Raw genomic sequence first — 27,634 nt, 5'->3', positions numbered from 1 at the left:
TTCTATATTAGGAAAGAAAAATACACTTATAAGAAGTGTAGAATGAGATTTTTGGAGTGCTAATAACACTTTCCTGACAAAATAGTAAATTCCACTTGCACAACAAGCAATTAGCACGAAAACATTGAATTTTGATGCAATAATTAGGATTTAATAACTCAATTAAATCCATTAACGTTGTTAATTATAATTGAATTTTGTCCTCCAGGTCTTAGTTCCACTGCACCTCGAACAAGTGGACTGAATCATCAACGGCAACACAAACAACATAAAAATCCGAAAAAAAACATTCAAAACATTAAAAAAAAAACAAAATCAAATTTATAAAGACAAGGCTCGAGTATGAAAAATGCGGTTTTGCTTTTAAACCTATTTCGGAATACGATGAATGAAGTGCTTGTATCTGGGTTTATGTCAAAAGAGAAAAGACTTGTATTTCCCTACGTGCTTCGACCATGAGTTCCAAACCAAACCTAGCCCCACAATCCCACCTGCAGAAACAATTCTTTCATCAACCCTTAAAATTATAAGGAAAGCTAACGAAAAGTAAAAAAAAAAACTTTCTTTTTAATGAAAATCCCATTTTAAAGGTATGGTGAATAGTAAATGTATAAATGGGGTTTTTCGTTAAAAGTAAACAGTACTGGAAATGTTTTGTTAAAACTCCAAAAATTATGTGCCAAGTAATCTTATTCTCGAGAAAACCCTTAAAATAAAACAAAGGAAAACTAATGAAAAAAGTTTGAAAACTTTGAGTTTTAATGATAAGGATAAAATAAAGGGTAGAGTGAATAGTACCAGGATTGACTTTTTAGTGTAAAAATATGATTTTTCGTTAAAGTGAACATTACCGTAAATTTTTTGTTAAAACTCTCGTAAAACAATTCAATTTAATATTTCTGCACCTTTATTATATTTATTTAGTTGGATTTTGTGACGTGGTATTTTCTTCAATTTAATTTTGTTTGTCTTTTTGTATTTGGGGGAAAGACAACCGAAGGGGTAGTTGGTACCAGAAAATCAGTTCGTGGACACTTCCCCGCCTTCCCTTGAGCGACCGGTGAAAACACCCGCACGTTTTAAAGGCTCCCACCCAACTGCCTCTTCTTACTCATCAAACCTTCTCCCGTCACTCAATGATCTTAAAATTATTATAATTTTTAAAAAGTTTCTGTTTTTAATTGTTGGATCAATTTTTAAGAATTCGAATCACTTAATTCGTAGGTTTGGTGGAAGAGATTCAGGGATTTTTGCCTATTTAAACCCACCGCTTCCGACAGCAAACCCCATCTCTCTCACACACTCTCTCTCTCTCTCCACAATAACAACAAAATTGTCAAATGGCTCCAACGCCCTCGCTCGCCGGACTCCAGATCGAGACGACCGCGTTTCCACCGTCCGTCAAACCTCCGGGCTCCTCCAACACTCTGTTCCTCGGCGGCGCAGGTTTGTAATTTGTAAACTTCGAACCTCCGGCGCTTTTATCCGTGATTCTGATTGTTTGAATGCTTGTTGCTTGCTTTTGGTTCTGATTGACGGTATTTTGGTTGCTAACGTGCGCAGGGGTGAGGGGGCTGGAAATTCAGGGGAACTTCGTGAAGTTCACGGCGATCGGAGTGTATTTGGAGGATAACGCCGTGCCTCAGCTCGCCGTTAAGTGGAAGGGTAAGACGGCCGAGGAGTTGACGGAGTCCGTTGAGTTCTTCAGAGACATCGTTACAGGTAACACGGATTTCTTCGCTGTTTTAACTACTGTTTGAATTTTGTTACATCGTCGTGTTCTAATTTAGCAAAGGAATAAAATTGCATGCCATTGCTGAACCCAATTTTGGCTAAACTTGCCAGATAGAACGAAAAATTAATTCTAACATCGTTGACTAATGAAGATTTGGATCCTCTCTGAGCTAATGAAGATGATCCTTTGATCAATCGACAATTGGATTCCAACTGTTATAATTATTATAACTTTAAAGGGACTCTCTGATTGTAGCTATTGGATAAAAATCCAACGGCTCATGATGATTGATTAAGAGAATCTTTTCCATTAGCTCAAAAGAGGATCCAAATATCTAGAGATCCTCACATCTTAATTATTTATTGTGTACCATGCGATTAGAAATCATTTGATTTTTTTTATTTAAAATTAAACACAAATTGTATCCGATAAATACTGATCGCACGATGTACGATTAACAGTTAGGATGTTGAGATTGGTAAGATCTCATAAAAAAAATCTGAAGAGGATCTTCTTTCTACACAAAAAACACAAAGTCAAAAGAAGTTTTAGGACTTAGACAAACTAAAAAAAAAAAAAAAAGAAGAAGAAGAAGTTTTAGGATGAGTTTAAAATGTTTTTAAAATTGATTGAAAGCGTTATGAAAAAAATGTTATTGGGAGTATTTTTTATGATTCACTTGCATCTTTATTAAGGATTGATTTTAAAAATACTTTTATAAAAAATGCTTTCAGTCAATTTAAAATCAATTCCAAACAAAATTTGAAAATCAAATGATGTGTTTGTTGAAGATTGGATTATTACTTAAGCGTTGATTAAAATGCTTATTTTCTATTAGTCACGCATCATTTGATTTGCAAAATTTGTAACTAAATTTGGAGACAAAATTTGTAAAATAAATTATATGTCACCAATATGAATGAGCATGTTTATCAACACTAATACACCAATAGGCAATCATCAATTTCCACGTCCTTTAGTTTCACAAATTTTATTTACAATTTAGTCTTCCTAATATAATCCTTAAAATTTTAGTCTTCCTAACGTTAATTTTTTTTTTTTAGTGCATTAGAGAGAGAATAAGTCAAATTTAGATTTTAAATTGAATTTTCACTCTAACGTTTTCAATCTCTTTGACTTCTTTTGGAGCAAAATTTATTGATGTTTGACCCTATGAATACGTAACTCTTTATTCTACAATTTTATGTAACTTATATATGTTCGACCCTTCATTCTTAGCAATTCATAAGCACATTTCACATTAAAAGGTTCACAATTGTAGAGTTTTCAGGTTTTGAGTTGAAAAAGTGGATGACTTGTTAAAGATAAGTCATTTCATACATATTTTCCCTTCTATTTGTCATAATCCGGTTGTACGGTCAGATTCAAAACATAATCATATCAACCTTCAAATGTATGCCTTCTGTAATTTTTGGTAAATTGATTTGACCTCCTGTTGATGCTGTTGAAAGTGTGCATATTATTCATGCCCTGCATCTTAGGGCGGAGCCGTTTTAGAATGATCGGTAGTCATGCCAAACCTAGGCAATCCTGTAGCCCGCCGTTCTTTCAGTAGCTGATATAGATCTGTAACGTTCAACAAATGTCATAGCTTTCTTGAGTTATACTCTAAGTTCTAAATTTATGTATGCTTATGGTTATGGTGCTAATTTAGTCCTGACCAGCCAATTAGAATGAATGAATCTCTCAAAATGTAGTGCTATCTTCTGGTTATGGTGATTACTTGAGCATAAGAAACAGTTACTAAAGATATGAGTAAAGTTTTGTAGCACGGTTTATGATCTTTGCTATCCTTTTGTAGGTCCATTTGAGAAATTCATTCAAGTGACAACGATACTGCCACTGACGGGCCAGCAATATGCTGAGAAAGTTTCGGAGAATTGCGTTGCCTTTTGGAAGTCAGTGGGAATTTACACTGATGCAGAAGAAAAAGCCATTGAAAAGTTCCTTGAGGTCTTCAAAGATCAAAATTTCCCGCCCGGCGCCTCCATTCTTTTCACGCAATCCCCCAAAGGATCACTGACGGTTAGTTATCCTACTTTTGAATGGTTAATTTTGTAGTTTGCATCGGATTACGACATCTTTCCCTCTCTCTTTCGCCACAGATTAGCTTCTCTAGAGATGCATCCGTACCTGAAGCTGCAAATGCGGTGATAGAAAACAAACTACTTTCCGAGGCAGTTCTAGAGTCGATCGTTGGAAAGCATGGTGTTTCCCCTGCAGCAAAGCAAAGTTTGGCCGTGAGGTTATCCGAATTGTTGAACGGGTGTAATGAATCTAATGATGGCAAAGCCGGAAATGAGAGAGATTGTCAAATGGCTCCACCACCGTCGCTCGCCGGACTTCAGATCGAAACGACTACGTTTCCACCGTCCATCAAACCTCCGGGATCCTCCAACACTTTGTTCCTCGGCGGCGGAGGTTTGTAAACTTCGCACATCCGGCGCTTATACCTGTAATTATGAATGGTTGTTTCTTTTGGTTTTGATTGACAGTACTTTGCTTGCTAACATGCGTAGGGGTGAGGGGGCTGGAGATTCAGGGGAACTTCGTGAAGTTCACAGCGATCGGAGTGTACTTGGAGGATAGCGCCGTGCCTCAGCTCGCTGTTAAGTGGAAGGGTAAGACAGCCAAGGAGTTGACGGAGTCCGTTGAGTTCTTCAGGGACATCGTTACAGGTAACACAGATTTCTTTGCTGTTTTAACAACAGTTTGAATTTTGACAGTAAATTCCAGTTACTGGTGCAAATTTGTTACCTTGTCGTGTTATAATTAGCAAAGGAATAAAATTGCATGCTATGGTGAACCCAATTTTAGCTAGACTTACCAGATAGAACGAAAAATTATTCATATATATAACTAATTTGTTTCAGTGTATTAGAGATGAAATAAGTCAAATTTAGAGTTCAAATTAACTTTCGACTCTTCACTTTTTTCATCTCTTTGACTTCTTTTGGGGCAAAATTCATTGATGTTCGACCCTATGAATACATACGTTCGACACTTTATTTAACAATTTTATCTAAGTTTTATATGTTCGACCCTTTATCCGTACGTTTTCTTAAGTACATTTTCACATTAAAAAAGGTCCACACAAGTGGATGACTTGTTAAAGATAAGTTGGTTTCATATGTATCTTCCCTTCTATTTATCATCGTCCGGTTGAACGGTCAGATTCAAAATATAATCATATTAATCTTCAAATGGATGCCTTCTGTATCTTTTGGTAAATTGATTTGAGCTCTCGTTGATGCTGTTGAAAGTGTACATGTTACTCATGCCCTGCATCTTAAGGTGGAGCCGTTTTAGAATGATCGGTAGTCATGCCAAACAGAGGCAATCCTACAGCCTGCCGTTCTCTCAGCGGCCTATATAGACCTGTCGCGGTCGATGAATGTTGTAGATTTTTCAAGTTGTATTCTAATTTTGTAAATTTATGTGTGCTTATGGTGGTAATTTAGTCCTGAGTCCTGACTAGCAAATTAGAATGAATGAATCTCTCAAGATGTAGTGCTATCTTCTGGTTATGATGATTACTTGAGGCATAAGAAACAGTTACTAAAGATATGACTGAGGTTTTGTAGCGCGGTTTATGATCTTCGCTATCCTTTTGTAGGTCCATTTGAGAAATTCATTCAAGTGACAACGATACTGCCACTGACAGGCCAGCAATACTCTGAGAAAGTTTCGGAGAATTGCGTTGCCTTTTGGAAGTCAGTCGGAATTTACACTGATGCGGAAGGCAAAGCCATTGAAAAGTTCCTTGAGGTCTTCAAAGATCAAAACTTCCCACCCGGCGCCTCCATTCTTTTCACGCAATCTCCCAAAGGATCACTAACGGTTAGTAATCCTACTTTTGGATGGTTAGTTCTGTAGTTTACATCGGATTTTTGACATCTTTCCCTCTCGCTTTCGCCACAGATTAGCTTCTCTAGAGATGCATCCGTACCTGAAGCTGCAAACGCGGTGATAGAAAACAAACTACTTTCCGAGGCAGTTTTAGAGTCGATCGTTGGAAAGCACGGTGTTTCTCCTGCAGCAAAGCAAAGTTTGGCCGCGAGGTTATCCGAATTGTTGAACGGGTGCAAGGAATCTAATGGTGCTGAAGCCGGAAATGAAAAAGTGGAGGCATGAAAACTGAGAGGAGAAATAAAACTTGGGAGGGACTCCTGTTCTGTGTTTAGTGGATTATTTACATACAATCTATGAAGCTATAGGAATGTGCTGTCTTATTTAATTTAAAGAAAAATGATCGTGTTTTATGAGAAATATTAGTGTTGTTTTGTTATATGTTTAATTCAAATCAACAAATATAGAGGTCGATTGGTAAATATGCCTAATAACATTGCTTCTGAACCCAACCAAACCCCAAATTTTGGACTAAATCTCTGGCCTTGTGTCAACCAGTTGGGAGGGTCTAACTATTTGCACCCAATTTCGATTCCATCTTCCCATAAAATCAAGTACTTTAGAATATATTTCGTCTTGTCAAACAAAAAATATGAACTACTCAAATTTAAAAGAGAGTTTCGAACTTGAATACTAAGGGGTTGACACAATACTCTAGTTAACTGCCCTAAGGCCCCAACCCATAATTTTACTTTAAAAGCTCTTTACTTTTTTTGGTAGGTTTAACAAACTATCGGCCCGTATTACATACAATACGTTTTAAGTTCAATCACACGATGGTTGCCACGAGAATCTAAAATGCCCTTGTGAATCTTCTTGACCTCTAGAAGAATAGAACTGTTGTGGCTAAGCCACCAGTTAGACTTTTTTTCTTTACTAAATTTCTTTAGAAACCCATTGGTAGTTATAAAATAATTATATTTGGATCAAAAGTTTGAAGTTTACAATGTTGGTTTCGATATTTCTTAACGAAACAGAGGTAAATTCAAGAAATAGTGCCACTGCTACATGTATGTATATATTTGTCACAGCAGTGTGTGTGTGTGTGTGTGTATATGTTATAATATTCGTCTCTGCGGTGGGGATATCCAGGGGAGGGTATTTTCATTGACATAAGTCCCATAACCAAATCAAATCTAACCTCACAAGCCAAACATCCCTCACTGAAATTCATTCTCAATTCTAAAACTCAAGCCGCTCTCTATGAATACAAATTTATGGGTACCGGCGCTTCTTCTAGCCTTCCATTTATTCTGCGCTTCGTCTCAGAGTATGTATAACTTGCAATGCATAATTTTTATTTCATCCGTCATGTCGTTATGTTACTAAACTCTTAATTCTTGTTCATATATATTCATTCAAGGACAAATTCACCTGATGGATAGTTTAGATTGCGATTGACCGCGTACATCAAACTTGTTCTTGATTATTACTTTTTACATCGCAGTTACAATCGGATAGCTGAACATTGACTGCGGTAGCAATGCTACACGTTGGGATAAAAATTTACTCCAATGGGTCACAGACAATGAATACACCAAAGCAGGCATCAACAAGCAAGTTCCACAAAAGCAACCACTTGAAGAAATGAACACCGTCCGATCATTCCCTAACCAAAACCAGCAAAATTGTTATGTTTTGCCTTACAATGCATCTACTCAGCGGTACTTGATCAGGGCGGGCTTCTACTACGGAGACTATGACGGTCTCTCCCGCCCTCCGCCGTTTGATCTTCATATCAACGGCCGAACGTGGTCAACTGTCAAAGCATCAACGGCGGAAGGGCCATTGTACCATGAAGCCATGTATGTGAATCAAGGGTCAGGATCTCTCAATGTGTGTGTTGTGCAGGTTGAGAAGGGAATGGTTCCCTTTGTATCTTCAGTAGAAGCTGTTCCAATATATGTTCTAACAGGTCCATTGTACCCTAAGATGGAGACCAGTTACGCTTATGATCTAGTCTCTAGGGTTAATCTTGGTGGCAATGAAGTAAGGTATACCTTTCTCAAATCCTTTAGTGTCAATTTACCATTTTTATTCTCTGCATCTTTATCACACAACATAAGTGACTATTGATTTTCGTACGTTGCATTGTGTCGGAATAAACATTGACATGAGAGATAGGGTGAACTATATGTAACGCAAAGTGCTATTAGAATCTCACAGAACTCAAAAAAATTTAAATTCATATGAGTTCTCAAAAATTGCATATGAGCTTAACCATGTAAAGGCGAGTCTCACATAAACATTGACAGGTAGGTCAAATAGTTACATATACATACATATATATAGTTGTTTATGCTCTTACTCTAATTGTATGCTCATTAAATTTGGACATCAAAAATTAGATACAAAATCTCGTATGTATATTATTGATTTATGTGAGATTCATAATATATCAATAGTAAAAATTCGCTTATGGTAGTGTATACAATAAATTCTAACATTCGCGTGTGTCTTGCGTGAACAAATCCTAATAAATTCTAACGTTGTACGGGTTTCCGTACCCAAAGTCTCTCCTAGATTATTGGAGAAATGAGTTGGATTTTGATTGACAATGGACCCAAACTGCTAAATCAATGCAGGTACGCAGGACCATTGAGTGAGGAAAGGTACAACCGAGTATGGACACGTGGAACAACCCCACCAAACTGCGTCCAAGTCCCTACCGTAGCCACTCCCCTCCCCTTAATAGAAAACGACCCCCCTATTCCGGTGCTTCTCGACTCCATTCAATCACTGAAACCTTCTGATCCAATCATCCTGTCCGTCGATCTCCCCCACACGACCCCACAATCGGCTTACATAGTGCTCTACTTCGCCGAAATGGCAACCCTACCCAAACCAAACGACAGCAGAATCATCGACATCTACATCAACGGTCAGAAAAAGTCTACGACAACACTTAAACTCGGAGAATGCAAAGTAATCACCCTGTATCCTATAACTGTTGTGGGTCCCGCAATTAACGTGACAATGGCATCGGCCAGCGGGTCCACCCTACCTCCGATAGTGAGTGCCATGGAAGTGTTCACAAGAGTAGAAGCCGATTCGAAGAGTTCTTCTCCTCCCTCATCCACTCCCACACATGGCAGCGGCACACAAGGAAGCTTCTTTTATGCATACATTAATTCAATTTCTTGTATTTGTTTGTTTCTTCTATGCAAAGCCTAACCATATATGTTGGGTTAGTGTCCGCGTAAGGACTTTATTTGTAATTTTCTTTTCACATTCATCGTCAATGGTCATAATAATAGGGCAGCATATCTTTTCACTTCATGAAAGTTAAACGCTAATGTCCATCGTTCATGTCTATATAAATAACTGTCAAATGTAATTTATATGAATTTTTTATAATGAAGTTCTCATAAATTAACAACTTAGAACTACAAATTCATATGGCACACGGGATTTAATAGTAAAAAATAATGATATAATGTTCATGAAGAACAAAATATTTAGGGTAAAGTACAAAAAACTACCTTCAACTATTGGTGTTACGACACTTTCATATCTCATCTTTTTAAAATGACAATGTCATACCTCATCTTACGAATTTGTGTCAATGTCACACCTCCGTTAGTTTTTCTGTTAATTTTTCTGTAAAATGCTGACGTGGCTAGATACAGGGACCACTCACTAATCCAACTGGATTAAAATATAATTAAATATATATTTTAATAATTAAATTTTTTAAAAATTTATGGGGTAAATTACAAATAGAAAACCAAATTCCCCAAACCCTAACCCTAATTCCCTAATTTCAAACAGAAACCCCAATCCACCCCCCCCCCCCCCGCGCCGCGGAATCCTAACCCTAAATTTCAATTCTCCATACCAATTTCAAACAGAAAACCTCAATTCCCCCCAAACCCTAACCCTAGATTTCAAATTGTTAGCCTCAATCACCCCCACAGCAATGTCTACACCACCACTACCGTCGCCCACAACCTCGCTAAGAAGCCCCAGCCACTGCCGTGGACCTAAAAGAGACGATGTAGCTAATGAGGGTCCAGCAGAACTCGAGTCAATAGGAAGATTTAGTGGTGATCGTGGTGACCAGATGCAACTATAAGTACAGCGAGCCGTCGAAATCCACACGACGTTTTCGAAGATCTTCGACCTATCTTCCCACATCGCATTTGTTACCATCGACTGGTACATTCTCAGGGCAGAGGCTAATAGGCATTCGGGTAGAATCGTTGTGCCCATCTTGGGCCAAAGGCGGGTTTTCGAAAAGGGAAGAGAGAGTGGCAAGGATGGGAATGGCATTGGGTGAATTAGGAGTTGCAGGAGAGGAAGAGAGTGAGTGAGGAAGAGAGTTTCCCCGAGGACTAGGAAAGGAAGAGAGTGAGTGAGTGAGTGAGGACGAGAGTTTTCCTGAGGACCAAGAAGAGACAAAGGCGGTGGGTTTTGTTGTTGGGGGCTAGGGGGGAGAATTGCAAAGGAAAAAAAAGGAGGGGGTTCTAGAAAGGTAGGGGACGGATGGTGTAGGGAAAAGGGTAAGGGATGAGGGTGGGTCCCACAATTTCTTAATAATTTTTTAAAATGATTTTCTATATTTATTAGTTTTTTTTTGTTGAAATATATTTATTAGTATTTAATTAATTTTTTAATTTAGTTGGGTAAGGATGTGGATTCCACACCTGCCAACTCATAACTTAACAGTCAAACTTAACAGAAAAACTGATGGAGGTGTGATATTGAAACGAATTCATAAGATGAGGTATGAAATTGTCATTTTTCAAACATGAGGTATGAGATTGTCATTCGACCCATAGTTAAGGTAGTTTTTTGTAATTTACTCAAATATTTATTTTCCACATCTACATCAAGGATTATAATAAGAGGCAACATGTCTTTTCCCAAACTTTATATATTAATTTTGTAATTAAGAATGTCCGTCAATTAAATGTGACAAAGAAATTAACGAAAGCGAACTCTTAAACAAATGCATGCCATTGTCTACTAGTCAAAGTATAAATCACAAACTTGATACAACCTTTGCCAAAACTTGCTCCACCGTTAGTTGATAAAGTTATGATTTGTTGACCTAGATCGGAGAGGGAAGGACCCCTCCGGGGTAAATAGAATTTTATGCTTTGTCCTTTGGAGTTGTAGAGGCATGATTCATTGAAGCTTTTGCCAATTCTTTAAGAACAAAGAGAAAGTGATGTTTACCAAAAAACCTAAAAAAAGAGAGTGATGTAGAACAAATGGACCGAGTGGATTGAAGAGGAAATGGACTAACGAAAGACAAGGGATGCATCAGAAATTTGTAGATTTGGCGTCCAAGCTTTGAATTGAGCCACGATTCCTTTTTGAGAGGGGAACAACGCCGTGGTTCCAACTCACATCTTTGCAGTGAAACATGGCGAATTTTAGCAATCCGAGACTATTTAGGCTTCCAAAACAACATTTGAAATTATGTAATAAAAACCGAACCTTGATTTCTGCTTGGTTAATGTCGTTTGCTTTCATTTAAATTACCTAAGCCATATAAGTTGTCTCAAAGAGTTGTAATCCATTTATTTAAGCCAATGGATGCTTCAATGTAATCATCAATCATCAATTAATCAAATTATCCTTTGGGATTTCTCTCTAAATTGGTGGATTCCAGATCCTTAGCTTCATGTTATGGTAAGAAAAATTGCACACGTAAACAATGATTAACTGCTGATATCTGTCGCATGTATTTAAAGAAATTTCAATACAAACGTCAAAGTAATATTTGTTTGTAGGAGGAAATGATCCGCACACCCACCCAACAAGATCACACCTTAACTTTTCCGGCGAGCATAAAAGCCTTGTAGCTGACAGACCTGACTAATTTGGAGCCGCCCCAAGCAACCTCAAACTCTTTAACCAGCTTTTCGGGCAACAAATCGACGCCTTGTTCTTTGGCCGTATTGACTGCAGACCATGACCGTACCATCTTCAAAAACCCTTCGAACGACAACTTCTTTGGAATGTCCAGCGCCAATGGACTCCCCTCGCATCCGAAACCAACGCTCTGAAAAGGAAAGGAAGCGTCTTGTAACCATCAAACACGTACTGGATGTTACGATGATAATAGGGAAGGGTTGTGTCCTCAAGTCGCTTCACAATAGGATCAAATTCCGGACAAACTTCGATGCGATTGTAGCACCAAACCGCCAACACGCCTCCTGGCTTCAGAAGCCGCGAAACAAGACTGTAAAACTTTGGTAAGTCGAACCAGTGCACAGCTTGGGCCACAGTCACCAAGTCAACTGAGTTTTCGCCCCCGATCATGGCTATTAATTCGTCGTTTGTCATGGTAAATGGCGTGTGGGCATATCGAACACGAGGATGTGGCATTGCACGCTGCAGCTGGGATTCACTCACATCGGTTCCAATCACTTGTTTATAGTGCTCAGCAACCTTTTTATTAAAACATACAGTATACAAGTTAGAGCGATGAACGTTCTCTTATCAAACTTAATGTGCACAATCGTTGTGGTAACATTTTGCAACAGTCAACGTGTTCAATACTCGTGTGAAATGTGGTTAGACTATAATCTAGACTAAAACCTCAGTGTTTTCAAACCCTCCTTTTGCGATTTAAGATGTATCCTCCTGGCGAATCTCAGTAATCATTTGTTTTGATTCTATATATGTATATTGATCATTTGAAAATCAAACATTTGGGTGGAATAGTCAAGTAGGCTATTCAGCATAGAAAAGCAGGGATGCAACCAATATGTATATTATGAAATTATGGATGTGACAAAACGATATTCAAAATTATTCTAATATGCTGTTCGAACTTCCGTGCAAAGGCACCATCATATTAACATGATCAACTTTCCTGACTCACTTCTATGTGAAATTCTTAGTTTAAGAGAAAAAAGAAACTAACTTGCTATGTTGTATATTGTAACTTGTAAAGAGAATAATTTCAACTGAATTCAAAGAAATGCAGCAAATTGAGAAGGGAAAGAGGGTAGTATCGTGATACTAACACCGATAGCGGCTTGGCCGTTGCCGGTTCCGACATCCCAAGCGAGAGAGTGGTGAGGAGTGAGATCTGCCAATTTGGAGTACCATTCTTTGGGATAAGTTGGCCTTGAATCCAAGTACAAATCTGCTTGCTTGTCAAACAAACCTGCCATTGATTTCCTGCTGTGGCTGATGATTAATGATGGTTAATCTGTATTAGCCTGATCTTAATCCCTCTGTAATCTGTATGAAACTAAGCGATTCCTTCACCAAACACAATCAAGCAAAGAGAAAACAGTTTTGCCAAAAAACAAAGGAGAAAAAAGGGTAATGCTCGTTGACTTAAAGCTAAATGCTAACGCCATTATTCATTAATAAAAAAAGCATTTACTTAGATAATCTAAAAAACTTAAAGATCGTTAATGGACATTTCTTTCTACTTATGAGTGAGAGATGTTAAGTTCGATTCTGGCGAGTTTCTTGATTATTTTTTTGGGGGGGGGGGGGGGCTACGGAGATAGCATTTAAGTGGTTTTGATAAATTGTTGGCTATATTCCGAGTAAAGATCGGATTTAAAATAGACTTGTTTTTGTCTTCCCGTCTTCCTGTATGTTTACAGTAACATTAATGTGAAATATCAATAAACAAAAACGTAATAACATCATATCATAATATCAAGGTGCAGATGATAACATCCATTGTTCAAATACACAAAAAATATATCATAAAATAGGTGTACTCTGATTTTAACCTCTATATAATATAAACTTTCTAACAATCCCTTCCCTAAAAAATTAAATTAAATTAAATTAAAAAAATAAAAAAACAAGAAAAATCAGAAGCATACGTACCTTGAGTATTTAGTAAACTTAAAATATAATCGTTTGTTCAAAAAAAAAAAAATCATTTTATTGGGTGTCACATTTGATCTCCACGAATGTGTGGCTTGCATTTCAATTGTCACTTCACATTCAGTTAACCTAAAAACAAAAAAACCCCTAATTCCTATACCCTAAAACATAAATACACAAGACAATCCTGGGAAGCAAGAAAATTGTCTGAAACAAATATAAAAGCACACGAATCTTTTGCCCCAAAGTTGCACACCCACAAAATGCCGTCAGTTTATTAGCCTGGTAGTAACTTGCTCATGAAAAAAGTTAGGTTTCACAGTAAAATTAATTGGCAGTATGGAAAGTAACACAACCTCTTATAACCTTTTATAACACGTGGTACAATCATCACTAGCGAAGCTACACAGGGGCAAGAAAAGGCGGCCGCCCCTCCGCTCGTCGGAAATCTCCACCAAGAGTGAGGATTTCGCCCCTCTACTCTTTTAAATTTGCTGAATTTCTGGCTTTGGTTATGCAGCGGCGTTGCACTGGTGCGCTGATGGCTCTTGTGTTTTAATTTTTGGTGAACAAAATCTGAAAAAAAATATTTGCAGAGCGGCGGGCCGGAACTTGCAAAGAAGATGAAGCCTTCATTTGCTCTTCCTATACGGCGTCATTTGGCAAAAGTTCTGACCCCTACTCGTTTGTTTACCCATTTTTCACTTTTCTATTCTCTTCTTACCCCATCTTTTCTCGTTAACTCATTTTTTCCCTTTTTTTTTAACTTCTCTTCTCACCTGACCTTTTTTTGGTTTGTTTACCTTTTTAACTAATGTTTTATTTATTCTTGTAAGTTTTATTTTCCATTTTTCTTTTTTCTTTTCTCTTTTAAAACCCCAACCATATTTCCCTTAAACTGCACATTATATACAAATATTGTCACATCCCGCCCGGGCGGGACGACTTCTCGGGAGCGCTCCACCACCGTAGCACGATATTGTCCGCTTTGGGCTTACCATTCCCTCACGGTTTTGTTTCTGGGAACTCACACGAGGACTTCCCGATGGGTCACCCATCCTGGGAGTGCTCTCGCGCGTTACTCGCTTAACTTCGGAGTTCCTATAGAACCCGAAGCCAGTGAGCTCCCAAAAGGCCTCGTACTAGATAGGGATGAGAACATACATTTAAGGATCACTCCCCTGGGCGATGTGGGACGTCACAATCCACCCCCTTAGGGGCCCGACGTCCTCGTCGGCACACCACGGCCAGGGTTAGGCTCTGATACCAAATTGTCACATCCCGCCCGGGCGAGACGACTTCCCGGGCCTGCTCCACCACCGTAGCACGATATTGTCCGCTTTGGGCTTACCATTCCCTCACGGTTTTGTTTCTGGGAACTCACACGAGAACTTACCGATAGATCACCCATCCTGAGAGTGCTCTCGCGCGCTACTCGCTTAACTTCGGAGTTCCTATAGAACCCGAAGCCAGTGAGCTCCCAAAAGGCCTCGTGCTAGATAGGGATGAGAACATACATTTAAGGATCACTCCCCTGAGCGATATGGGATGTCACAAATATTGTATTATGATTTAAAAAAATAACGTAAATACTATTTAATGTTTATTCATGATGTATAATAAATTAATTTAAATTGGTTTAGTCTACTTAGGCTCTCGTCTAGATCTCGCTTAGGCGCTAGGCCTCAACCCACCTTCCGGCTAGTACCCTAACGTCTTTTAGAACCTAATCTTAACCAATATAAGCTTCTTACATGGGTTTTGATGTTACCACCACTTATAAGATAATGCTAGATGAACCAAATTTTTTAAACCAAGTTTGGAAACCAAATGATGATTGGATTATTAGTTATGCATTGATTAACGTGTTTATTTCATATTGATGACACATCATTTATTTTACAAATTTGGTTTAAAATTTCGATCTCCCTAGCATTACTCCCACTTACAACCGCTCTAGTCATAGAGCATTTTCTACTATGAATATTATCAAAACTCTGCACTCTTCAATGTAAAAGCAACCGCCTTGGTTGAACTTTGCACATTTTTGAATTTCACCCCTTCCATCGATAAATCTTGACTTCGCCACTGCCTTTCATCAATATGAGACTCATTCTTCTCCCTGAGTGCTCACTAAGCAACCTTAGAACCAAGCATCAAGAGTGGCCTATCCTTTTGTCTCTGGTCTCTGATTTGAATTGCAAGAACGGCAGATCAATAAAACGTGATTATAATAAAGAAAAATTTAGCTAAATTTCTTTGTTTATTATCCTAAAACAACGTATAAAGTTTAGCCTATGTTTTATTATCTTTCGACTATTATCGATAAAACGTGAGTTTTCTTTTAATTCCTTGCGAAAATACCCATAGAAATCGTATCCGTTGCATTCTGCCCAATTTATCCTCCTGAACCCCCATTTGGTGGGAGAGAGAGAAGAGTGAGCGACTGGGAAACCCTAGCTATGGAGAGAGACAAATCGAGCAAACGCGACCGCAGGGATCGAGACAGAGACTACGATAAGCATCGCAGCCGTGACGCCGATGAAAAGCGATCGTCAAAGGACTCCGATTACCACCGCCACCACCACCGATCGGACCGTGATTCCAAGCGCGAGGCCCGCGACCACAAATCTCGTCGGGAACGGTCACGCGAGCCGAGTGAAGACGGCAGGGATGTCTCGCGCGACCATCGCGAGCGGTCCTACGAGCCCAGGGCCGAGAGGGAAGGGAGCAGAGAAAGGTCCAGGCATCGGGAAGCGAAACGCGAGAGGTCGGAGGAGCGAGAGGAATCGAAGCGTAAGAGGAAAGAGAGGGAGAGGAGTGAGGGTAGAGATGGCGATGGTGATGGTTTAGAAGATAAGAAGAGGTCTAGGGTTTCGGAAGGGGAGAGGAGAGAGAGGAAGCGATTCGAGGAAGATGGGCAGGAAGTGAATGGAGGTCAGAGAAAGAGTAGGAGGTTTGATGACCGCAGAGTAAAGGCGGAAGAGGACGGAGAGAATTGCGGAGCTATTGAACGGAGAACTGAATTGAATGTGAATGCGAGTGAGGTTAATGTTAAGAAAGAAGAAGTTGGGGATGATCAGATTGGCAATTTCCAGAACGCCGCCCCCGCCCCAAATGGGAGTGGTTGGGTGGGTAATGTAAGTTTTATGCTTGATGGTACCTTTCTTTTTATTTACGCTTTAGTTGAATTTGATAATTATGTTATTTAGATGCTGAAATTGCGAAAACCTGGCGAAAATATTCCACATTTAGGATATACCGTAGGTTAGCCTCTTAATCACTCGTAAAACTGCAATTCTTTTGAAACTGAAATTTCTAACCCCTCGTTGATATCATGGTTTGAGGTATGGATTAATGATGTAGCAGAAGGGTTATGCCTTCTTATAGCATTGCCGTATGTGATTGTATGCCATAGTGCTAGAAGCCATAAGGCTCTCCAAATAACAACTTAGGTTGAAGTAAACTATATTTATCGAATAAGAGAAACAGAAAATGTTGGTTGAACTACCTTGCTATTACTCTTGAAATTTGTAGTGTTGTATACTGATGATTGATTTACCTGGAAGCTACAGATTTTTAGAAGAGGTATATTCTTCCTTAATAATGTAAGGTGTCTTATTTTCTTCGTTAGAAAATAGCTCTGTTTCCTATATGCTTTATATCCGTTCTAGGTCACCTCTCCATTAGCTGAGGACCGAGGTCATCAGTATGAAATGTATTCCCTTCATTTTGTTTTGATTCTTCATGTTTGTGTTTTTTTTCTCCACCATGATCAAGATCTTTCGGCAACCGCAGCGAGTGACGTTGTTAATTTTCACCACTTACAGGGTGCTGCTCTGGAACCTACTACGACATCAAGGACTATGCCTGAGACCTCTTTTGCTCCCAATCAACCCCTTCCTACCAAGGTATCTTCAATTCCTACCACAAATGAAAATAAGGGAGTTAGTATTACCAGATCTCATGAGGTTCATGGAAACTCTAGTACAGATGGAACATCTTCAACTGCTGGGAAAAGTGCGAATCTGTCTCTTGGTGATGTAGAAAAAATTAAGAGAACTTTACAAAAGCAGAAGGAATTGACTGAGAAGCTGAAGAAGCTTAACCAGGTAACATATCCACATAAAATTTTAATGTGTCTGACACTTGTGTGCGACAAACTTTCATGTACTATACAATTTCTTATTACATATATACCTTTGGATAAACTTACTATCACTATTCTTATCATGCAGTTGAAGAAGGGTGGCAATGCAAGCAAAGACGCTAGCCATAACTTGGAAACGAAGGAGGCACTTAAACCACCATCTACCACTGCTGGGATACTACGTGCACCGGCCCCATCAACAGCTGGTGGTACAGCTGCTTCTGTGGCAACATTTGATTCATCTGCACTACCCATTTCTGCAGCAGGCATTCCCAATTTTGAAGCTGTAAAACGTGCACAAGAGCTTGCTGCTCAGATGGGGTTCCATCAAGACCCCGAGTTTTCTCCTCTTATAAATGTGTTTCCCGGACAGGTGGCAACTGATGTTGCTGCCCCTCAGAAGCCTACTAAGGCCCCTGTTCTTCGTCTTGATGCCCTTGGAAGGGAAATAGATGAGCACGGAAACTTAGTGAATGTGACCAAACCAAACAACCTCAGCACTCTAAAGGTTTAGTAGCTATTACCTGTCAATCAGCTGCCTCTTGTTATATGGACTTTTTTTGTTTGAAATTTAATATGTTGTTTCTTATTTTTTCAGGTCAACATTAACAAACAGAAGAAAGAAGCATTCCAGATTCTAAAACCTGAATTGGATGTGGATCCTGAAAAGAATCCTCATTTTGATCCGGATGTGGGCATCAGTAAAAAATTTTTGAGGCCAAAGAGGATGGGTTTTGCGTTTGTAGAGGAAGGAAAATGGACAAAAGATGCTGAGCTTATAAAATTAAAGGTATTTATTGATGTCCCTTTAACCCCTTTGATCATTTTTTGAGTTATTTACCTGTCTCTGAGACTCTGACTAAAATTTTCCTACATCTGTACAGAGTAAATTTGGAGAAGCACAAGCCAAAGAGCAAAGAGCAAAGCAGCAACAGTTTGCAAAGGCAAAGGCAGCGCCAGATATTAATCCAAATTTGATAGAGGTAGGAGAGAGAGTTATCACCAAAGAAAAGCCAAAGGATCCAATTCCTGAAATCGAGTGGTGGTAAGTTGATTGCCTTTTGCGTTGCTGCAGTTTGCTGAATGATTGTTTTTATTTTTTAATTTTTTTTGGGTTGGGGGAGACGTAACATTACTTTTTGTGACTGCAAGTAATGAAATGACCTAGAAACTTTATTCAATATGGTTACTGATTATATTTTCTCCTCTACGCTTCCCCACTGTTCCCGATGTTGAAAATAGGCCATGATCTGTGACGATAGATGAAACAAAAGGGGTGAACCCAATACCCTAATATCCGTCCTTTTGAATTATGTCTTTCAACTAAGATGTTTGAAGAACGTTGTCATTGTTTCATTTGCCAACTTTAAATTGCAGATTGAATTTGCATTTTGTTTAGTCCTCTTAGAACTTGTCGTCTGATTAAAATCATCTTTAAACTGCACATTATGCTAAAGATGTCTCCTGAATATACTTGCTAATTATGTCAGGGATGTGCCCCTCTTGCACTCTGGTACTTATAATGAAGTCATCGATGGTACAGTAGCTGAGGAAAAATTGAAGATGGAAAAAGTCACAATCTATATTGAGCATCCTCAACCTATTGAGCCCCCTACTGAGCCAGCTCCTCCACCACCTCAACCTCTGAAGCTGACCAAGAAGGAACAGAAAAAACTACGTACACAGAAACGTCTGGCCAGAGAGAAAGATAGGCAGGAGATGATTAGACAAGGCCTACTTGAGCCTCCAAAGCCAAAAGTTAAAATGAGTAATTTGATGAAAGTTCTTGGCTCTGAAGCAACCCAAGATCCAACCAGGCTTGAAAAGGAGATCCGGAGTGCAGCTGCTGAACGTGAACAGGCTCATGCAGACAGGAATATAGCACGCAAGCTCACTCCTGCTGAACGACGCGAGAAGAAAGAAAGGAAGCTTTTTGATGACCCAAATAACGTGGAGACCATAGTCTCAGTTTACAGGATCAATGAGCTGTCGCATCCAAAGGCCCGCTTCAAGATAGATGTTAATGCGCGAGAGAACCGGCTGACTGGATCTTGTGTGATATCAGATGGTATTAATGTTGTGGTTGTTGAAGGTGGAAGCAAGTCTATTAAGAGGTATGCTAAGGTTATGCTTAGGCGCATAAACTGGGCTGAAGCAGTAAAAGAAGAGGAAGAAGATGATGATGTTGAGGATGACAAGCCTCCTAATAAGTGCGTGTTAGTATGGCAAGGAAGTGTTGCCAGACCGAGCTTCAATAGATTTTATGTTCATGAATGCATGACCGAAGCTGCTGCCCGGAAGATTTTTGCTGATGCTGGCGTTGCTCATTACTGGGATCTTGCGGTCAACTTCCAGGATGATAATTAGTAAGGTAATTGTAGATGTTGCTTCGATGAAGTATTCCTTGTTCCTTGGCTTATATTTTTCTCAACGTGGCCACTTCTCTCCAACATTTTGATAACTGAGTAGTACTTCTAAAAATTTGCCTTATGTGATTTCTTAATACGCACCGCTGATGTTGTATGTGCCTATATGAAGTGAACCATTCTATCCCATGGGTGGCACAAATTGAATTGCTTAAATGAGAATACTTTGCATCTGAAGATGCTGTAATTAAGCTGAAATTGTAGAGTGGGTAATTCGTATTGACTTGTGCTTTTCATGACATCTCTTTTGTTGTGCCGACTTTTGCTGCAAGCATTTTCTTTTACACCTCTTGCTACTAACGATGATCGGTAAACGGGTAAAATGAACTAGTACAGGTACTCGGCGGATAAGAGCAGGTTCCGGAGAAACCAAGTAGATAGCCAACAAACATTGTGCCAAGTTAATACCGCACTTCTGCTTGTACAAATGTATAGTATTTCCGGGGAGTTGGTTATCTGTAGATGTTTTCGGAGGCGAAAACATGATGCTTGGACCCATTTCGTTAAAGCTAAGCTAAGCATGAATGGTCGACCACCAAAACCAAACAGAATTTGGAGTCCTGGTCGACCACCAAAACCAAACAGAATTTGGAGTCCTCGCTTTACATATGTATATATGTGGGGGCAACTTCTGTTTCATTATTTTGTGCTCGCTCGAATGTGGGGTTGTGGACCAGCATGCCTTGTATTACTTAGGGTTCTGTAAAATGTCATACTTCCTGCAGAATTTAGATTGATGTTGATGCATAGCACTCGTTTGCTGCATCGGCCTACACATATTGGACATGGCTCCCGGGGGCCGAGTAGGCCGGCTTCGGATTACTCAAGTATCGGACATGGCTTTCAGGGGCGGAGTAGGCTTTGAGCACTGGAAATTTGATGCAAAGTCTCGGTCCGAAATGCATCTAGGTTTGCTAAAACATGTGTGAGACTCTTATACGACTGTTATCCAGTTTAATCGGAGTTGTCCTGTTGTCCGGACAGTGTCAGGACCCTGCAATGATTTAACTCATGCCTTGGTTAATTTACCTGCCTCGTAGTGGAATATAGGAATGTGGTGACTCAGCACTTTGGTTACCTAAGTCTTTTTACTGTAGTGGATGATGTGATCACGGTTAAGCCTTTCTGTGCTTTCGTGTTTGTGTGATCACGGTTAAATCACGTCAATATTTTATATTACTTTTTATTTTTGTCTTATTATCTTTATAAAAAATAATATAAAATATTGACGTAGCTTAACCGTAATCACACAAAACAAGAGAGCACGAGAAAGCGCCGAAAGTGAGAGAACAGACAATCTTTGTCCATATACTATTCCGTTGTAACCTCATTGGAGGCATGAAATATGACTTATCCTTCTCTGCATTTTTCTTCTCTGCAACTTTCTTTTTCCCGAAACTTGTCACCCATCTGCAATTGGTCCCGCCCAACATGTGTTCAACTGGACGCCACGTGGTTTGGTCATCGGAACCTAAGAATTTTTCCCAAACAGTACCCGAATCCCTCCGCGAAAGTGTCAAAACATGAGTGTAAAGTGCAGTGAAGAAGTATATTCATATGTGCACTGTATGCGCATGCAGATACGTCCATGTTTGTTTGACTTTTGAGGGGACTTTGCTTTTCTCACATAAAATATCTAGCTAAGCCCCTCCATCCCTCCCATCTCCTTATTGGTTTGAGTTACCTTATGATTCGGTGAAGGATGGGGTAGCCTATCTATATTTAACTACCAACCTCTCTACCTTTTAATCTTTCCCTTGTTTTCTTACTTTCCTTTTTCTCAAAATAGCAACTTACATAGCACGGATACATTGCTACTGTAGTGTTCCGTATCAATGATACAATGTCGTGTAAAGAAAAATTTGCACACTTCGTTTTAATACTAATACGGATGTGATGATAACGATGTACTCTCGTTGTAAGAATCATTCTCCTTGTCATTTAGGAGAAATTTTTCAACGTGCCAGGAATATATTCCGTGACACCAAGTGTTATAATATAATTCGTTGGAAATTGAAAAAGAAATCTCTAACCAATTATATTATGGCACTTGATGTACTTGACTGTGTTCCTGACACTCTTGAGAAATTTCTCGTCATTTAGCAACCAAATATGATTTTTCATTTTTTTTTTCTAGAAACGATGATGTGTGACAAAATTGCTTTGAATGGTTTATTTCACTATTATTCGTTCCCAACTTAACGATCTTAGGTGAGGTACGTTAGAAAATCTGCTAAAGTGTGTTGTATACTATTGCATAATTTATTGCACTTAGATATTGTTTTGGACTTATGTGTATCATGCAGTTGTCACTGTGTAACCATAATATAAATTGGGGTGTTGTACAAGTATCACCCGAATTATTATAAGGTTTGCATTTGCTACTGAAATTAAAAAATATATATATATCATAGACCTATTTTCCTGTTCTTATGTCATACTGGGTTTGGATCATGTCTCTCCAACAAGACGATTCCACGTATTAACGTCGAAATGGAATTCAGTGTTTTCACGTCCTATCGTACTGCCTAGTTTGTCTCTATATGCGATTGATGAACAAGAAAATTAGTACTAATAAGGTAACTTGTTTTTCTTCGTGCTTATGCTAGGGAGGAATTTTGACACTTTAAAGTTTAACGTTAATTCTTTTGTTAAAATTATAGAATATTGTGTAAAAACATGAGATAACGGAGAATTTATAAATAGTCTCACTTTTAATAATGTCTCCTTAGCATTTCTCTTCGGTGACTCGTCTTGAATGGGCATAGCGGACTCCTAGGAGTAGGAGGCAGGCAACTCCAATCGTATATATTATGTGGGTTTCAAATTGAAATGTGAAACCCTTGAACATAGAGGATAAATCGAAATAGGAATAAATGACAGAGTTGAGGATTACTTAGTAATATTAATGAATAATAAGAGGAGACACTTGAGTGCTCCTTTTGTAAAAATTACTGTAGAGCTAAAAATAATTTAGAAATTTGTGGAGTTGATACGTGGAATTTCATCGGCAAGAAACTAGAATGTTCTCATTAAATTAGTGAGGTCCGCATCCGTTCCATGTGCAGTTCAACCATCAATAAGACTTGAGCTCCTGAGTATGACTTCTCAAAGCTCGTCTGCTCATGCCAAGGTGTAAGGCAAAGGAATTAAAAGCAAAATCAATAACTAATTCCTAGCTATCTCTAATCAAGGATTCTCAAAGAAAATCCTTAGTATATTATTAGTTAATTTAATAATATCTATAAGGATTATCCTCAGTACTATCATGGTACAAATACAAACTCTATCCATCAGATGACATAACCTGACCAACTGGGCGTAGACACATGCCATGAAAAACCCTACGCATCTGGGCGGCCATGCTATAAATACCTCATGCTACACAATGTTCAAGTTGAAGTTACTATGCATAACTCAACCCTCACTCTAGAAAAACCTGACTTAGGCATCGAAAGTTCATTGATCAATCAACCTCCCCCTCAGGGATTGCGGTTCTTAGCTTAATCAAAGGTGTTTAATTTGTTTTGTAAGACTAAAAAGACAGCGATTTTTTGCTACCACAATCATAGTTTAATAAGAATGTCAAAACAACTCATAAAAAACTACCCAATAAAAAAACACACTTTATGAATCGGTTGTGTTTACGTCTCACCGTAATTTGCCCTTCCAAATTGTGAATCTCTTGGACTTAAGAAACTCCCTAAAAAGGTTTTGACACCAAAACAAAGGACTTGTGAGTCCCAAAGCAGATGCTCCATGTGGAAAAGAAATCTAAACTTGGAAGTTATAGCTACATAACCCACATCCGAATCAATGACCCAAATCATTAAACTCGTACCAGAAAGTGTAAAACGACTAAACAACAGGGAAGATATGAAAACTGGAAAGTGAATTGTAACACTACACAAGAAAGCTGCCTGTAAACAGTAACCTTCCGCTTCCTGCCAACCATGTACACCTCATAAATTGGAACCCCATCGCTTAATGATCAAGATTGCGATAAATATTTCGGTGTATCCAGAACACTGCTACGCTGTATTATTAAATCAGAAAAATAAAGCGTATCAATCATATCGTCGTGTACTGTATACATAGACAAACTTGTCAAAGTCGTACGACTCGATAGCTTAACCCGGTAAACCATAAAATGGGCACCTAAATCAGTGACCCTTGAGCCATCCACGAAATATAGATTATGGACCAAATACATATAATTACATTACTGCTTACGCATAATTTGATCAACACCCAACCTAATTTCCACATGGATCCCCAAAACTTGTTAACCCTGCCATAATTCCACGTGTCACCAGCCCATATCACCCACGTGTCCTCCCATATCTTGCTCAAGAAGCAGAATTAGAGAGAAAGGGAAGACGTATGGAGATGAGATTAGGCGTTGTAGGTCACCTCTCTCTCACCTCCCCCTTCAAACCTGCAGAAAATTAAATTAAAATTAAATTAGAAATTAAAACATAAATAAATAAAATAACAGAGAAAAGTAAGTAAACCCTACACCCACACCATCAAAACCTCACCCGGTTTTACGTTTGTTGGCTTTCTATATATAGAAAACACTTCTCCGTAACTCCATAGAGCAGAAGCTTAACTCTCACTTCTAGAGAGAGAGAGGAACGGATCGAGAGAGGTGCATTTTTAGAGAGAGAAACAGAAACTACAGTCGAGTTGAAGAAGCAAAACGACACCGCTCTGATTTGACGCATTTTTCTGAGAAATTAATCCCATTCCAAACACGCCGTTAACCACTCTCTCCTCACTTGCAGATCACATACTCCACGACTATAAATATCAGGAGACTTGGAGAGTAAGGAACCAATACGAATGTCGGCTCGGGTGGCGGACAACCAGATATCGCCGTTTTTCACTTCCATGGAGCTAAACGACTTCCCACGCCCCGCCCACGGCGCGTCGCCCTCGCTCGGCCAGCTACTGAAGCAAGTTGGTGATGCACGCAAGGAGGTCACAGGTGACGGCGGCGAGACTCCGGCGCACCATGAACTCGACATCTCCGACGCCAGCCTTGAGCCTCGCTCCTTGCCGTTCGTTCTCTCATTCAACAACCTCACTTACAGTGTCAAGATCCGCCGCAAGTTCAGCTTGTCGGGGATGTTATCCGGCTGCAATAACCGCCTCGGCGCAGCCACGGCTTCCGATCCCGTATGCGGCGGAGATAATCTTTTCACGAGGACGAAGACGCTGCTCAACGACATCACGGGAGAAGCGCGCGAGGGAGAGATTCTCGCAGGTTCTCGGCGCGAGCGGGTCGGGTAAATCCACTTTGATCGACGCCTTAGCGAATCGGATCGCGAAAGGAAGCTTGAAAGGCACCGTCAGCTTAAACGGCGAGGTTCTTGAATCGCGGCTCCTGAAGGTGATATCCGCTTACGTCATGCAGGACGACCTCCTCTTCCCGATGCTCACAGTCGAAGAGACGCTCATGTTCGCGGCCGAGTTCCGCCTCCCGCGCGCGCTCTCGAAATCCAAGAAGAAGTCCCGCGTCCAGGCGTTGATCGACCAGCTCGGCCTCCGCAACGCGGCGAAGACGATCATCGGAGACGAAGGCCACCGCGGAGTCTCCGGCGGAGAGCGCCGCCGCGTTTCGATCGGAATCGACATCATCCACGACCCGATCATCCTCTTCCTCGACGAGCCGACCTCTGGCCTCGACTCCACGAGCGCATTCATGGTGGTGAAAGTACTCCAGCGAATCGCACAGAGCGGGAGCATCGTGGTGATGTCAGTGCACCAGCCTAGTTATCGGATCCTCGGCCTCCTGGACCGGTTGCTCTTCCTGACCCGGGGCCAAACCGTTTACAGCGGGTCCCCCACCAACTTACCTTCCTACTTCGCTGAGTTTGGGCACCCCATACCCGAGTCCGAGAACCGGACCGAGTTTGCGCTCGACATAATCCGAGAACTTGAAGGCTCGCCCGGCGGGACCAAAAGCTTGGTGGAGTTCAACAGAACCTGGCAGAACAAGAAACACTCGAACCCCAACGACGCGTCGTACAGAGGAGCATCCGACGCACGACACGTCGTTCCCCTCCAGGAGGCGATAAGCGCGAGCATTTCTCGCGGGAAATTGGTATCCGGAGCCACCAACAACAACCCGAGCCCGAACTCGATGGTCCCCACATTCGCGAACCCAATCTGGGTAGAGATGGCGGTGCTCGCCAACCGCTCGATGAAAAACGCTAGAAGAATGCCAGAGCTCTTCGGCATCCGCCTCGGCGCCGTCATGGTCACCGGATTCATCCTTGCCACCATGTTCTGGAAGCTCGATAACACCCCCAAAGGCGTCCAGGAGCGCCTCGGATTCATCGCATTTGCCATGTCCACCACCTTCTACACCTGCGCCGACGCTCTCCCCGTCTTCCTCCAGGAACGCTACATCTTCATGCGCGAAACCGCCTACAACGCCTACCGCCGATCCTCCTACGTCCTCTCGCATTCTCTGGTGGCGCTTCCATCGTTGATTTTTCTCTCGACGGCGTTCTCAGCGACGACGTTTTGGGCGGTGGGGCTCGACGGCGGACTGTCCGGCTTCTTATTCTACTTTCTGATAATATTCGCGTCGTTTTGGGCGGGAAGCTCCTTCGTCACGTTTCTCTCCGGGGTGGTCCCGCACGTGATGCTCGGGTACACGATCGTAGTCGGCAATACTGGCCTACTTCCTCCTCTTCAGCGGCTTCTTCATCACGCGCGATAGAATTCCGGCCTACTGGATTTGGTTCCACTACTTGTCTTTAGTGAAGTATCCCTACGAGGGGGTGATGCAGAACGAGTTCCAGGACCCCACCAAGTGTTTCGTTCGCGGGGTCCAGATCTTCGACAACACCCCGCTGGGGACGGTGCCGGCGGCGATGAAGCTGAAGCTGCTGAAGAGCATGAGCCAGACGCTGGGGATGCGCATCACGACTTCCACGTGTCTGACGACGGGGGCTGATATTTTGGAGCAGCAGGGGGTGACGGATTTGAGCAAGTGGAACTGCCTCTGGATCACGGTGGCTTGGGGGTTTCTGTTTAGGATTCTGTTTTACTTCGCCTTGTTGCTTGGGAGCAAGAACAAGAGGCGGTGAAGAAAAATAAAAGAAAAAGGAAAAATAAGCTCCGGCTGGTTATTTGGCGGGAGCGAGGCCGTTGGTCTGTGTGAAACTGTGAAATTCCTGTGTCAAATTTTAATTGTATTTTTACCTTTTTTATTTAGGGTTTCCAATATTATTTCGGAAATCTGAATTACGTTGGCCAGGTTGATTTTGTTGGTGTTGCATGCAAATTGTACACTGTTAAAATATAGGGCATATACTAATCGCGAGAAGTATAATAATCTTTCATTCAGATCAACCTCTTCTACCAGTTTTTCAATTTTGTATGCAAAAAGTTTCTGAAGTGTAATGTGTTGAATGTCAATCCAAGGCAAAATGCATGTCACATGTACTGAACTATAAGCAATTTAGCATGTTATAGTTTCAGCATGTCCTGTTAATTATCAGGCCAGCTCTAAGGGTATGAGGGAGCATTTGTTGGCCTCGTTACTAAGTATTAATGTAGTCTCAT

At 40.4% G+C, this 27,634-nt stretch overlaps 4 protein-coding genes and 1 pseudogene across 7 annotated transcripts; 4 read left to right on the top strand and 1 right to left on the bottom strand.

Moving 5' to 3' along the window:
* The first annotated feature begins 1,288 nt into the window (after nt 1–1,288).
* On the top strand, nt 1,289–6,044 carry LOC103936753 (chalcone--flavanone isomerase). The gene is made up of 7 exons (XM_009346620.3): nt 1,289–1,446; nt 1,564–1,722; nt 3,558–3,781; nt 3,862–4,177; nt 4,276–4,434; nt 5,373–5,596; nt 5,678–6,044. The coding sequence occupies exons 1-7, from the start codon at nt 1,341–1,343 to the stop codon at nt 5,888–5,890; spliced, it is 1,401 nt and encodes a 466-aa protein (XP_009344895.1). The 5' UTR covers nt 1,289–1,340; the 3' UTR covers nt 5,891–6,044.
* A 1,208-nt stretch (nt 6,045–7,252) lies between these two features.
* LOC103936765 (probable LRR receptor-like serine/threonine-protein kinase At1g51880) lies at nt 7,253–9,978 on the top strand. The gene is made up of 3 exons (XM_048590769.1): nt 7,253–7,659; nt 8,251–8,546; nt 9,836–9,978. The coding sequence occupies exons 1-3, from the start codon at nt 7,253–7,255 to the stop codon at nt 9,976–9,978; spliced, it is 846 nt and encodes a 281-aa protein (XP_048446726.1).
* A 1,305-nt stretch (nt 9,979–11,283) lies between these two features.
* Nucleotides 11,284–14,403, bottom strand: LOC103936751 (annotated as a pseudogene).
* A 1,306-nt stretch (nt 14,404–15,709) lies between these two features.
* LOC103936750 (protein RDM16) lies at nt 15,710–21,418 on the top strand. 4 transcript variants are annotated; one of them, XM_048590534.1, is made up of 7 exons: nt 15,710–16,617; nt 17,308–17,589; nt 17,716–18,135; nt 18,226–18,417; nt 18,512–18,672; nt 19,118–19,998; nt 20,390–21,418. In XM_048590534.1, the coding sequence occupies exons 1-6, from the start codon at nt 15,940–15,942 to the stop codon at nt 19,992–19,994; spliced, it is 2,610 nt and encodes an 869-aa protein (XP_048446491.1). In that variant the 5' UTR covers nt 15,710–15,939; the 3' UTR covers nt 19,995–19,998; nt 20,390–21,418. The 4 variants fall into 4 exon arrangements, with proteins under 4 accessions (XP_048446491.1, XP_048446490.1, XP_009344893.2 ...); XM_048590533.1 differs by having other exon boundaries at nt 20,371–21,418; XM_048590535.1 differs by lacking the exon at nt 20,390–21,418 and having other exon boundaries at nt 16,564–16,617; nt 17,308–17,388; nt 17,466–17,589; nt 19,118–20,294.
* A 3,194-nt stretch (nt 21,419–24,612) lies between these two features.
* LOC103936749 (ABC transporter G family member 6-like) lies at nt 24,613–27,415 on the top strand. The gene is given in 3 exon segments (XM_009346617.3): nt 24,613–25,321; nt 25,323–26,732; nt 26,734–27,415. Coding segments are annotated over 3 exon segments (2,256 nt in total). The 5' UTR covers nt 24,613–24,898; the 3' UTR covers nt 27,157–27,415.
* The last annotated feature ends 219 nt before the right edge of the window (nt 27,416–27,634 follow it).

Source organism: the organism of the source record quoted next, unplaced genomic scaffold, assembly GCF_019419815.1.
Source record: "Pyrus x bretschneideri cultivar Hongxiangsu unplaced genomic scaffold, Pyrus_bretschneideri_v1 Contig32, whole genome shotgun sequence".
In the NCBI taxonomy this organism is placed as follows: Eukaryota; Viridiplantae; Streptophyta; class Magnoliopsida; order Rosales; family Rosaceae; genus Pyrus; species Pyrus x bretschneideri.
Note: the sequence above shows the minus strand (reverse complement) of the source record. Positions and strands in the feature narration are given on the sequence as shown.